The 14543-nt window shown below is 43.7% G+C and overlaps 1 protein-coding gene across 2 annotated transcripts in view; it reads right to left on the bottom strand.

The window, feature by feature from the left end:
* FRMPD1 (FERM and PDZ domain containing 1) overlaps window positions 1–14543 on the bottom strand; it is a 304447-nt gene that overhangs the window by 100161 nt on the left and 189743 nt on the right. For both annotated transcript variants that reach the window (XM_033917490.1, XM_033917500.1), the window contains one exon: window positions 4444–4563. In XM_033917490.1, the coding sequence (XP_033773381.1) occupies window positions 4444–4563 (120 nt within the window). The remainder of the gene's footprint in view (window positions 1–4443; window positions 4564–14543) is intronic.

Here is a 14543-nt window from a genome sequence, read left to right as displayed (position 1 = left end):
TGAAGAGTGCAAAATTCGAGTCGGGGGGGTCGATTGTATTAACAGTTTTTAGAAACTTTTGAGCACATGCACTTTCTTCACTGTGGTTGCCGAGTGAGCAGTGATTTTAACAGACCGCCAAGTAATACAAGATAAGTTCTTTTTTTGAATATTATTTGTTTGCGGAATGGGGCTGTGAAGGCGATAATGGTCCCAACAGCAACCTCAGTTTGTTGATTACACTTAATAGTTTGGTTGTGCATCTGAGCACTTCACATTTAATTATTTATATATATATATTGATAGATACTGTGATTTAATGGCATGATTTCCTTTTATACAGTCGTTCTTTAGCAGTTCACCTGAAAAACACTGAAAGAAATGAAAATAGCACAAAGGACTGACTTGGGCCGCTTTAGCTGTAATAATTTGTAAAACTACATTATTTTCTTGTTTCTAGTTCCCATTATATCTGTTTGTATGCTGTCCACTGGATAGATTTCTTGTCTTGTTTTGTCTGATTTCAGTGATTACCGTATTTTTACGCATATAACGCGCGCGCTATACAAGATTTTACAAACACGGAATAACCATGTGCGTTATATCCGTGAGCGTGTTATACATTTTTTTTTTAACATTGCCACTCTGTTGCTAGAGAAGGGAAGAGGCAGCCATGTCAGCCAACCAGGCAGGTAGCTTTGTGTGCCGCTCTGCTGCTACGGAGGCAGCTGGAGACAGCGAGTCCTGCTTCCCACACGAACATCATCTTCCCCGCGGGCCGGACACAAGCAGCAGCCTTCGGAACCGGAAGCCACTGAGAGTCCTGGCATGGCGGCCCTGACAAGAGAGTTAGCAGCTACGGCAAGGCAACAGTGGCAGCAGCGGCTAGTTCCAGCCTTCCGCTCTCCTCCCTCCCTTCCCCCATGGCAGCGCTGGGCGGCACATTCGGGCTTCAGCCGCCTCCACCGCTGCTCATCTGACTCCCTTCGCCTCAGCCCCTGCAGCAGGCAGGACATGGAGGAACAGGCCTGTCAAGCTGCGCTGGAGGAACAAAAATAAGGTACCGGGGAGAGGAGCACGGTATATGCGTGGGCGCGCTATAAGAAAATTTTTTTACATAAATGCTTTGTTCCCGTGCGCTATACCCGTGTGCGCATTTTACACGTGTGCGCATTATATGCGTGAAAATACGGTACAATGAGTAGGCTTCCTCATAACCATAGTACAGTGGTCATGTTATAAACAGCATGTGTTAGGATTAAAGCAAAGTTAAAATCCATAAGAACATAAGAATTGCATACTGGGACAGACCGAAGGTCCAACAGTGGCCAACTCAGGTCCCAAGCACCTAGCTAGATCCCAAGTAGCAAAACAGATTCTATGCTGCTTATCCTTGGAAAAAACAGTGGATTTCCCCAAGCCATCTCAATAGACAGTTTTTAGATATATCAGTGATATGAAGAAGTACAAAAGTGGCATTGTGAGACTCAAAAGTGAAGGGGAGGAATATGTAGAAGCTGATAAAAGGCTGAATTGTTTAATAAAAATTTCTGTTCTGTGTTCATGGCTGAAGATCCGAGAACAGGAAGACAAATGCGAATAGGGATGGTGGAGTGGTAGATCCCAATCAATTTTCAAATGGTTGTGTTCCAAGTTTATTTACATTTTAATATACCTAATATACCGACCATCATCATGTATCTGGCCGGTTTACAAAACTAAAAATGTTAAAATAAATTTAAGAATGGGGTAAAAGAAAAGTTTGAATATAAAATAGACAATTACGTTGACGTATGCAAATTTGAGGGAGAGGGGGGAGTGGAAAGTTTATAATTACATCGTTAAATAAAATAAAAAATGAATGAGGGGAAGAGGGGGGAGGAAAAAAACATCAGGAGAGGGGGTCACTTCTTAAAATCGGTTGGTTTTGTAGACTGGAGTGCTGGACGAAAGGGGTATTGTCAAGCGCTATGGTATGCGCCTTGAAATAAGAAAGTTTTTAGTTTAATTTTGAATTTATCAAGAGAATTTTCTTGGCGAAGGTGAGATGGCATGGCATTCCAAAGGGTTGGTGCTGTAACAGAGAAATTAGTGTTTCTAGTGTAATAAAATTCCTTGATTGGGAGGACAGTCAATAAATTCTGGTCAGCTGATCTGAGGGTCCGTGGAGAAGAGTAAGGAATGAAAGTTTATCAAGAAAAGCCAGTGAGTGCATATGTTTGATTTTAAAAGCCAGCTGTAGAATTTTATATGTAATGCGATATGAAATGGGTAACCAGTGAGCTTCTCATAGAAGCGGGCTGATATGGTCATATTTTCCTGCCTTACATATGAGTTTGATTGCCGTGTTTTGAATAAGCTGCAGACGATATTCCTTTTGGGTGATCCCGTTATATAGGGAGTTGCAGTAGTCTAGATGAGAAATGACTAATGAGTGGATCAGAGTTGCAATGGCAGTGGTTTCAAGGATAGAAGTTAAGGAGCGGATAAGACGAAGTTTGTAGAAGCAACTTTTTATAACGGAACATGCCTGATCATGGTAACTTAAATCTTTGTCTAGGATGACTCCTAGCAGTTTTATTTTGGATTCCATTTGTAGTAGGGAGGATTCGATGGAAATTTGTCCGTGTATGGTTTCGTTGTTTCTGATTGGGAAGAATATACCACAAGATTTATTTATATTGAGAGAAAGTTTGTTTGTTCGAAGTCAATCACTGATTTTATCCAGTTTAGAATTTATTTCCTGTATATTGCGAGTATTGGTGGGATCAATGGGATGAAGAAGTTGGATGTCATCTGCATATGCAAAGATTGTGAATCCAATTGACTGGGCCAGAGTGAGAAGAGGGGCTAGAAAAATGTTGAAAAGTAAAGGGGAGAGAATTGAGCTTGAGGAACATCATATCTTTGAGAAATTGGTGGTGAGGTTGTTTCTTTTGAGTAGACTTTGAAATTGCGATCTTCAAAATAAGAAGTGAACCACAGGAGAGCAGAGCCTGTAATACCGCAGTTTTTGAGACGATTGAGGAGGAGGTGATGATCAACAGTGTCGAAGGCCACTGACAAATCTAGAGAGATAAGAAGAACTGATTTACTATGGTTGTGAAAGTAGTAGATAGAGGAAGTGAGACCAAGTAGAGATAGTTCTGTGGAGTGGTATGAACAAAAGCCAGTTTAGTATGGATGAAGAACATTGGTTTTATCAAGGATTTCAGTAAGCTGGTTGAGTACTATTTTTTCTGTAAGTTTGGCGATGAACGGAAGATTCGCGATCGGGCGATAATTGGCTGGCTGGGATTTATCTGAGTTTTGTTTTTTTAATTTAGGGAAGACTAAAGCAGATTTCCAGGTTTTGGGGACATGAGGAGCTAGCTAAATTAAAGGTAGATATAGCGATGGGGCTGGATGGTATACATCCGAGGGTGCTGAAGGAACTTAGGGAATTTCTGGTGGCTCTGCTGACTGACCTTCTCCTGCCCTCCCTTCCTCCTTCATTGCCTCCCCCCTAATACAAAGGGAGATCTTGTTCTTATTTGTAAATTTGTAAAGAATGTTGTTCCCTTTTATACGTTAATAAAAAAATAAATACAGTAAAACCTTGGTTTGCGAGCATAATTTGTTTCAGAAGCATGCTTGTAATCCAAAGCACTCGTATATCAAAGTGAATTTTTCCATAGGAAATAATGGAAACTAAAAGTGGAGTTAACGTAAAATAACATGTCTTAATGGTAACCCACACTATAACTTTCTCCCTTATTGCCTTTGAAAATCAGCAGCTAATAGCTGCACAAGCAAGCTTAGGATTTTACGTCAGTAAAATCCAGACCTCCCTAGGCCCGCCACCCTTAGACCCGCCCAGTTCCAAACATCCCCGCCCTGTTATATCCCAGCTCCGCCCCTGCTGCCTGTTCGTTGGGCAGGAAGATATGCACATGACATCACCGCGTTGCATCCACACATGCTTCCTCCCGACACAGTTTCTTTTCAAAACCCGAACAAAGTGCCAGGTTTTGAAGAACCGTCCGGACTCCTGGACATATCCTCAAAAGGAGGACATGTCCAGGAAAATCCAGATGTCTGGTAACCCTAAGCAAACAGAAGTGTCTGCAGCTAGCAGGAACCTGAAAACACTTTGAAATGGAAACTACATGTTTACATAGCTTCTGAGAACATGTAAATTCCATGAGTACAAAATTAAAAAGTAGCTGCAGACTTTTGAAAACTGCTATTTAGGGAGGCCAAAAAGCAAATTTACCCCACCCCCTTTTATGAAGTTGCGTTACCATTTTTTTATCGCCGGCTGTGGCAGTAAAAGTTTCGATACTCATGAGTGGTGTAGCTTTTACTGCTGCGGTCAGCAATAAAAAAAAAATGCTAACGAGGTTTCATAAAAGGTGGGGGTGGGGGGTTTCAGTTATTTTAATACTTAATGAAATATAAAATATTCCTGAATTTCTCTCTTACCTGCAAGTAGAGATATTCAAAAGCTATTGGATCTTCTTGCAAAAGATCCCAAGGATCCCTTGGTACAAAACAGACACGAAAGAGGCACCTGTAGTCGTGAGACTCTCTTTTCTGTACTACCTGTAATGCACAATTAGAAGCTTTAATTAGTCCATTCTATAATAAATAAATTTGGTTTACTTAAATGCTGCAACCAACATTTTAAACAGATTCCTGAAATAGTTTCTAAAATATGTTGAGTTTACAAAGACTATGCCCCACTTCATTATATGATGATTTACTAAAGTGCACTAAGCCCCCTGCTTCCCCCTAATCCCCAGTCTTTAGTTTCCGCCCGTTCCCATCGGTCGGATTTTCTACAGCTCTCCATTACAACTTTTCTACTCATCACCTTGAAGATGCCTGAATCATCTAAAGAAACGACTGGGATGCAGGAGAAGGATGAACACACTGGATCCTCATGAATTGTGCGCCCACTGATTGGATCCGGCGCTCGAGGTTTCTGTGTTGCTTACATTGTGTGCATATGTCACCACGGGCACGCAAGCTAAGGAAGAGGGCACTGAGAGACTTCATGAAGAGAAGTAAGGCCCAAGAATCTTCCTCCAGCAGCCATCCTCATCAGAATGCAGCAGCGGGGGATCCACAAGCTACAGCGGCAAGGAGCCTCCAGGATGCCCTGGCTCAGCTAATCCCCCCGCCTGCACTCGGCCCGGTAGAGAAATATCTCCCGGAGTCCCTGCATGTTGCCGCTTACAGCCAGCCTCTACAGGGCAGCCGATAGGAGTCTCACCAGACCGAGAGATCTCTCCAGGAGTCACTGCATGCTGCCGCGTAAAGCCAGCCTCTGCGGTCAGCAGATCGGGGTTTTTGGCCTCCAGACTGAGAGATCTCCCCCGGAGTTTTTGCATGCTGCCGCATAAAGCCAGCATCTGCAATCAGCAAATTGGGGTTTTTGCCCTCCAGACTGCATGCTGTCACGTACAGCCAGCCTCTGCAGGGAGCCGATCAGGGTTCCCCCTCCAGCCCCAAAGGTAAGTCCTATCTGCTTGTTTTTGGGAAAACCTCTGATAATCTTTTGCAGCCCCAAGGGCTCTGCCCCACCCTCCTCCCAATCTGAGTTTAAGGAGAAAGAAACTCCCATGCTTCTTTCCCTCTGAGGGGACCTGCAGACCTCTCCCACCAGCAGGAGACATGCTGCCCCAGAGTTCAGCTTGTAAAGGACATGCTGAAAAAAACAAACAAACAAACAAAAAAACAACTCGATGCTTCTTTCCCTCTTGGGGTCCTGCAGAATCTGCAGTTCACACCTCTCCCACCCCGCCCCCCTCCCCCTCTCATGTCAGGAAGGAGGAGTCTGCCTTTCACAGCAGGGTGTTGATATCATCAGTGATGCGGCATGTCAGACCACGCCTCTCTAAAGGTGGGGGTTTGAAACTCCTCAGCCGAAGAGCTGTTTGCACTTCAGATACCTAGCCAGAGTGCTTTCCCAGCCAGCATGAGGGACTCTGCTACTATTTATGATTTCTATAGCACTGAAAGGCATATGCAGCGCTGTACAGTTTAATATACAATAGGCAGTACAGCAGGAGAAGCCCACTCAAGAGGCATTATCACTCCTCTTTCTCTGCCTCCAGGCACAGTGGGAAATGCAGCCAGGAGCACTGGCACAGATGAAGGGGTGCATCTTGCCCCTTCTCTGCAGGCTCTCCCCCTCCTCTCAAGAAGGACAGAGAATGTCGGTGGGGTACATGGAGCCACCCAACCAGTCAAGTGGAGCAGCACATGAACCTGCAAACCACCAGGGTTGGGACCAGCAGCAACAGTTAATCCTCCTGCTGACCCACTCCTCTCTCAGCGGGCAACATTCCCCCAATGTCCCCCTTTAGGGGGAGCCACGCACAACAACATGGCACGTTCCAGCGGCATGCCATGCACCCAAGCAACGGAGGAACAAGCAACACACCAGCCTCCAGCCACGCCCCGAGTCACCACCCACAAAAATAAATAAATAAATAATTAACAAAAAAAAAAAAAAAGAAAACCCACAAACGAGGACTCACCCCAAGTCCCTCCAGAAACTCACAGCCTTTCTCAAGATCCCTCCAGAAACTCACAGCCTTTCTCAAGATCCACGTGGGTGGACAACAAGTACCAAAGACAGAGTACTACAAGGCCTGAACTACCAGTACCAGTACTTCATGCAGGCAGTGGCGATTCCAGTCCACAAGAACCTCCTGGACTGCAGAGCCAAGATTTTGGCTGACTCCCTCTTCAGGGCAACCAACATAGGACCCCTGGAAATGTCAGATCATAATATGATCTGGGTGATTTGAGAGGGGATACACCAGAAGGTTTTCAGTGGAAATTCCCTGTACAGCTTTATTATGACAAGGAATTTGTAACAAATTTAGATAGGAAATAGCAGAACTATTGTCATAACAATAATCAACATAAAGACACACCTATTTTATTCTGGGAGATTGCAAAAGCCGTATTGAGAAGGGACATTATTGCTTACAGTAGTTAAAAAAAGAAACAGCTCATAGCAGCCATTCTTACTTTAGAAGCTACAGTTTGTAAACCACAGGTGGAGGGGCATAATAAAAAAAAAACCATCTAAGTCCCCTTTTGGCCTAAGGCCCTAAACGCTTAAAGTAGCAGCAGGGAAAATGTCCATTCTCAAAAAATCCCATCCAAACTGAGTATTTTTTTGAGAATGGCCCACCTCTACGTTCAGCATTTTAATCGCCCAAGTCCCAAACGCCCAAAACAAGACCTTTTAGGCAAAGGAGGGGCCAGTCCTTCGCCTAAAAGCTGGATTCTGTAACCGGCGTCTGTCAAAACAACACCGGTTACAGAATTTCTCTCCCCCCCCAACGATCGCGGCAGGAGAGATGCTTAAGTCTCCGCCCACAGGAGGGGCCTAAGGCAACTGGGCCAATTCCGGTTGGGTCAGACGCCTGGCCCAATCAGGCCCTAGGCCCACCATTCAGCATCTCTCCTGCTGTTCACAGAGTTCAGGGGGGATCGTAATCGCGGCAGGGGAGATGAGGCATTTCTCCTGCTGCAATTGTTGTGGTGGGGGGTGGGCAGATCAGCGGCCCCTATTTGGAACTTATACCTGTTTTGACTTGGTCTAAGCCAAAACGTATAAGTTCTGACTGGGCAACCTGTTAAAATTTTTGGTTATACTTGCTGTACGACTAAGTCTAGGACGGCTCATCTCCCGCCCTTTCCCCTCCTATAAAAATGCCTCTTTTCACTCTAGGCATTTAGAGGCAGGGTAAAGGCCTAAGCTGGTTTAGATACATCTAAACGAGCTTTAATTATCGGTACTTGGACGATCTGTCTTTTTGATCGTCCAAGTTCCGATTTAGGCCATTTTTTTAATTTTTTTTTTTTTTTTAAATTATGAGTCCCAGAGCGTTTGGCTTATTACCCTCCCAGGCTAATTTGAATAATCTTCATACAGCACAGTTAGCGCTAAATAATCTTTTGCAGGAAAAAACCCAAGGAATCATTTATTTTATTACAAGTATAAGATGTATCATTTTGATAATACACTAAATAAAATGTTAGCCAATTTAACCAGACTTTGGGAGGGCCGTAAGCTTTGAAAGATAGATCTACCAAGAAGAAGAGGCCTTCCTTATTGTATAATCATCCTACCCAGAATGACATAGAGCAAATTGGGTCTAATATGGAAGTTTCCAAGAGATTTGAAGAATATATAAAAAGACCTACCACAGGCTAGCTTAAATATGTCTGTCTTCAATGTTAGCTATTCCCATATGAAACAAAATAAGCTATTATCTTTTTCTAAACCACAAGTAAATTTATGGTTTAGAAAAAGATAATAGCTTATTTTGTTTCATATGGGAATAGCTAACATTGAAGATAGACATACTTAAGCTAGCCTGTGGTAAGCCTTTTTATATATTCTTCAAGTCTCTTGGAAACATCCATATTAGACTCAATTTGAAAGATAGATCTGGCAACTTAAAACTACAACAGGGGTGTGAAATTGAGCAAATATTTTTGAATTTTTACAGTAACTTTTACAGTTCGGAAGTTACATGCTTGGAGAATCAGCTCACAGATTTCCTGTGTACAATTATGTCTTCCTAAGTTTTCTCCTATAGAAGTTGAACAGCTAATGCACCTATATCAGCCTAGGAAATCTTGAGAGTTATTTGCCACCTTAAGTTGCACAAGTCTCCAGGCCTGGTCAGATTCAGTGGAGAACTTTATAAGATACTAAAAATGTAACTGATAGCTCCCTTTGAGGCTTATTACATGCAGGCTATACAGGAAGGCTGATTCCCTGGTTTAGCTAACCAGGCTCTTATTACAGTCCTCCCAAAACCAGGAAAAGATCCTATATACCCAGAATCTTATAGACCTATCTCTTTACTCAATGTAGACAAAGATTTTTGCAAAAATATTGGCAGATAGATTGGCGAAACATATCCCCAAATTAATAGGCAAGGAACAGGTGGGTTTTGTCCCGGATTTGCAAGCAGTGATGAATATCAGAAAGTTGATTCTGGCCATTGAACAATGTAATTTGACTTCTGCACCCACTCTAGTGATAGGCTTTGATTCTGAGAAAGCCTTTAACCAGGTGGACTGGTCATATTTAAGTTATTAGGCTTCTTTGGCATAACTTTTTTTTTCTATGAGGCTTTGCAAGTACTACTGTATATTACATTACATTACATTGGTGTCTTCTATCCCACCAATACCTTTCAATTCTAGGCGGTTTACAACAAGAGTTGGCCTGGGCATTTCGAGGGAGAATACATGGTTAACAGATGCAGTATGCGTCGGGATTTGTGGAGGGTCGATCAGGTTTAGTTAGATCATTTGATAAATTTCTTGAATAGAAAGGTTTTAAGTTATTTCCTGAATGTTCTGTAGTTGGGCGTTATAGTCTGCAGATTGGAGAGGTGGTGGTTTAGTTTTGCTGCTCTGGTGACTAATAGTCCGTCATATATTTTCTTTGCTTTGTATACCTTTGATTGGGGGTTAGGTAAAGTGTGCATGAGTTCTCCTTGATCTGGATGTATTTTTCCTGTTTAGGCAGTTGCTCAGTTAAAACACTGCTGAATGGCAGACCAACTATTGATTTTCCACTAAAAAGTGGTACCAGACAGGGCTACCCCCTGTCTTCTTTGTTGTATATTTTATTTTTGGAACCCGTATTGCTAGTCTTGAAACAGCATGATGGCATCCCAGGAGTTGGAATTGGGAATTATTCTGTCAAGTGCCTTGCGTTTGTAGATGATACAATGATAACAACTACTAAATCCCAAGCATCTCTTCCATATATATTGCAAACCTTTAGTAGATTTGGGCCCTTCTCGGTACTCAAACAATGTTACCAAATCAGAAACTCTTTCATTAAATTGTAAAATCAATGAGACATGGGAAAAATTTCCTTTGAAAGAAGCTACAAGCGCAGGTATCTAGAGACTAATATCCCAGGTAATATGGTAAACTTGTATGAGTTAAATGTGCATCCCCTGCTAAAAATTACAATAGACAGGCTAGCTTTATGGGAAAAGTTGTCTATCATACTCTGTGGGAAGTATTTTTCTACAACATTCTTCTTCTGTCAAGATGGCTATATTCTTCAAGCATTACCAATACAAATATATTAAACCGCTTAATAAGAATATATGAGAATTTATTTGAGGTGGTAAAAAAGCATGTATCTCACTTTTCATATTATCCCTACCCTACAGGGGAAGGTGTGGCTCACTGGTAAAGCTGCTACCTCTGCACCCTGTCACCACCACTATAGCCCAGGGCTGGGCTCTATAACCCTGGGCTCTATAACAATCCCAGTGGTTACCATAAACAGTACACCAGCGTGTGATCCGGCATGGAGTCACCCTGCAGGACTGGGTTCTCAGCAGTAATCAGAGTTAAAGCCAAGAAAAATAAAGTTCCAACAATAGTAGTAGTTGAAAGAAATAGTTCTTTTACTCAATCCTTCATGCAGGTAAGTATTCCATTAAACTTTCACAACATTGGTCAGGATTTCACACAGCATTACAGAAATATTGTCAAAATGGCAAGAAAAATAACACAGTCCAAAAATAAAATCCAAAACTTTCTTTCACACCTAATAAAGTCCCAATTGCATCTTGAGACCACAGCTCTCCACAGAGCTAGCACTGCCTGCTCCAAAACAGGTAATTCAGTAAATCAAAAATACAGTTCAGGATAATAGTTTCCCCAATTCTCAGTCCTTAAGAAAAATGAGGAAAGCCTCTGGCAACATTTATGACTGCCAGGAAAGGAGAGTGTACAGGTTTTGTCAAAATACTGCCACTGAAATGGCTTTCAAAATCCCACCCAGAGTGAAAACAAAACCTCTCCCCACACACTCCTAGCTTCCTCAAAACCAACATTAAAAAAAACACACAGCAAACAAACAGTTCCCAAAAATTCAAACTCAATGTTTGTAGCTTGAGGCCAAGTCCACCTCCATAGACTCAGGGTAATTAGCTTCACAGCCTGCACCAGCTTCTTGACAGTCCATAGGCTCTCCATTCAAAAGTGGCAAGTCCTCATCTTGCCCAGCCTCTGTCAGCTCCATTGGCATAGGGTTGTTGCTCCTGTTTGGCCCAGGTGGATCTTTAGGGAGGCAAGGCCTGAACTTCCTCCCTAACCGGCCTGTTGGCTTGAATGCCACTGCTGGCTTACATACCCTAGGGGTGTGCCCTGATCTGAGTGAGTCAGCAGAAGTCCAGAGGCCTCTTGAGCTCCCCCGGTGGTGATTCGAATCAAGCTCACCTACTTCCTCCTCAGATGAATCCAGCTCCCTCTGGTGGTCAATGGCATTATCTCCTGAAACATAATCTTGGGAGATCCTGGAATTGCCCTTCTGTGTTTTTATTCTTACTTTTTTCCCTGGCTTAACTGTGACCAGTCAGAGCCCGGGTCTGACTGGTCACAACCCAGAGGTTGTGAGATCAAATCCTAGTGCTGCTCCCTGTGACCCTGGGCAAGTCACTTAATCTTCTAGTACCAACCATTTTGAAAGTAAGCTTTGAAATGTCAAAGCCACAAAAATGCAGCATAGAAACTCAACAGATCATAAAAAAAGAAAATCATGGATATGAGTTCATATTTCTTATTCGCACCATAGCTATGTCTATGTATAATGATATACAGTGGTACCTTGGTTTACGATCATAATTTGTTCCAGAAGCATGCTTGTAATCCAAAGCACTTGTATATCAAAGTTTATTTCCTCATAGGAAATAATGGAAACACAGATGATTTGTCCCACAACCCAAAAACTAATGTATAGTATACAATAACTCAAAAACTAATAACCCCAAAACTAATGTACCTGTATAAAATAAAAAGGAGAACGACGCCGAGCCACCAGAGGAGGAGGAAGAGGAGAAGAACCGCAGCCTGGGTGAATCCCCGGTATTGCTGCTCCTGTCTTAGCAGCCGCCATTGCTTCCGGAGCTGGGCTCGGTACTGCTGCAGAAGTTGGCATGGCACTGTGTGGAGCAGAAGTGGTGAACCTGCAGGCGGTATTCACCATGCTTTCCCAGGCTCTGCAGCATCCCAGTGCACACCCTGCAGGAATGTAACCACCACCAGCACTAGCCGGACCTGTACGCACGTGCCATCCACGTAAATACCACCAGCACTGGATGGACCTGTATGCACGCAATGACCCCGCCTCCCGGAGCTCCAAACGCGCATACTACAGGAGCTCTAACCAGGTGTACAAACTGCACAAAAATAGACTCACCTCAAGCCAACGTGTGCACCGTCCCATCTCTGGAGGAAGGCGCGCTCACCAGTACCTTCCTCAGATCCCATCACCTTGAACAAGGATGCACTCCCAGCAGGAAGAAGGTATTTGACTGCTTGTTTTGCAAGTCAATGCTTGTTTTGCGAGTCACAAATTTAGCAAATGTTTTGCTCGTCTTGCAAAACACTTGCAAACCGCATTACACTTCTCCCTCCGTATTCGCGGTTTCGGCACTCGTGGTTCCACATATTCACGATTTTTCATCATGTGACTCCGCCCCTGGTGCTCGCTTATCCTCTTCTTCTCCTCCTGCAGTGCTTGTACTGGATGATGAGGATGAAGACACTGCCTAATTACTGCACTGTACAGGTATTCCAATATTGAACTTTCAGTATTGAACATTTCTTTTTTTCCTTGTTGAGAAAGCAGTACTGTACTGTATTGAACTTTTTTGTTTACCCTGAGATTACAGTATTACTTGTATTGTTCAATAAATATTGTTAAAGTATTCAATAATACAGTACTGTATCGTTAGTCCACCAACATTGTGAATATTAATAGTATTTAGTAATAGTCCTTTCACAAAACTGCGAATAACTATTGTATATGTTATTCGCAGTTTTAATAACAAAACCGCTATCTTTTACAAAAACACGTGAATAACATATACAATAGTTATTTGCGGGTTTTCCATATCTGCGGCTATAGCTGGAATGTATCCCCCGCGAATACAGAGGGAGAAGTATACTTCCTTTTTCTGTGTCCGTCCTTTAGTCCACAGTTCTTCAACCGCCGGTCCGCAGAAAATTTTTGCCGGTCCGCGCAGGGCCGGCAAGATCAACATGTGAAGCGTGCGCTGGGCCGGAGAGATCTTGGGGAGCCTCCGACAGTGGCTTTCTCCCCTCTCTGCAGCGATTCACGAAGGCAGCCTCGGGGCTTTTGCTGAGTCGCGGCTGCCTCTGATGATGCAACTTCCTTTTTCCTCAGAGGCAGCGCGACCCAACAAAGGACCTGAGGCTGCCTTTGTGAATCGCTGCGCTGGGAAGTAAGAAGAGCTGCTGGGAGGGAAGAAAACCCACTATCAGAGTCTGGGAAGCTGCTGGGTAGGGGAAAAAAGGGGCAGCTGCTAATAGAGAGGGAGAAGGAGAGATGCTGCTGGGAGGGGAGGAGGGAAAGGAATCTGGGAAGCTGCTGGGCAAGGAAAAAAAGGGACAGCTGCTACTGGAGAGGGAGAAGGAGAGATGCTTCTGGGAGGGAAGGAGGGAAAGGAATCTGGGAAGCTGCTGGGCAAGGAAAAAAAGGGACAGCTGCTACTGGAGAGGGAGAAGGAGAGATGCTTCTGGTAGGGGAGGAGGGAAAGGAATCTGGGAAGCTGCTGGGCAAGGAAAAAAAGGGACAGCTGCTACTGGAGAGGGAGAAGGAGAGATGCCTCTGGGAGGGGAGGAGGGAAAGGAATCTGAGAAGCTGCTGGGCAAGGAAAAAAAGGGACAGCTGCTACTGGAGAGGGAGAAGGAGAGATGCTGCTGGGAGGGGAGGAGGGAAGAGAATTACTGCTGGACAGGAGGAGGAGGGAAGGGAGAATGAAAAAAGGAAGGAAACAGCTGGCAGAGAGATTAGAGGAGGGGAAGGGGAGACACAGGCATGAGAAAGTAGAGAGATTGATGATAGGAAGGGGTCAGCAGAAAAATAAGCAGAGAGGGACAACGATGATAGATCTGGTGTAGGAGAGATAAAAATGAAGAGAGCAGTGAAGCTGGAATGAATCATCTAAAAAGGAGAGAGGGGACACAAGCTGGATGGAAAGGGGAGAGGGGCATAGAAAGAAGACAGATACCATATGGAAGGGGGAGAGGACAGACAGTGGATGGAAGGGGCAGATGCTGGATTGAAGAGACAGAGAGGGCAGACGCTGGAAGGAAGAGAGTGAAAAGAAGATTGAAAGCAGAAACCAGAGACGACAAAAGGTAAATAATTTTATTTCTATTTTGTGATTAGAATATATCAGATTTGAAATATATATCCTGCTAGAGCTGGTGTTAGACATAACTGGGGACTGCAAAGCCCAGGCAGTGCTTCTTTAGCTTCCAGCTGGCTTAGGGCGCTCTCTGACCAGGGGGCAGTTGCCCTAGTTGCACTCCCCTAAAACTATTCCTGTCATGTGTGACTGCAGTATTCTGTTAGCATGATATTTCTGTGTAGCATTCTGTAATAATTTGGCTTGTTCAGTTTTCTTGATAGTAGAGGGGATATATGTGAAGGGGAGGGGAGACAGGGGTTTTGTTGATCCTGCTCTGAATTATTTGTATTTATA

This window comes from Geotrypetes seraphini, chromosome 1, assembly GCF_902459505.1.
Source record: "Geotrypetes seraphini chromosome 1, aGeoSer1.1, whole genome shotgun sequence".
NCBI classification, from domain to species: domain Eukaryota; kingdom Metazoa; phylum Chordata; class Amphibia; order Gymnophiona; family Dermophiidae; genus Geotrypetes; species Geotrypetes seraphini.
Note: the sequence above shows the minus strand (reverse complement) of the source record. Positions and strands in the feature narration are given on the sequence as shown.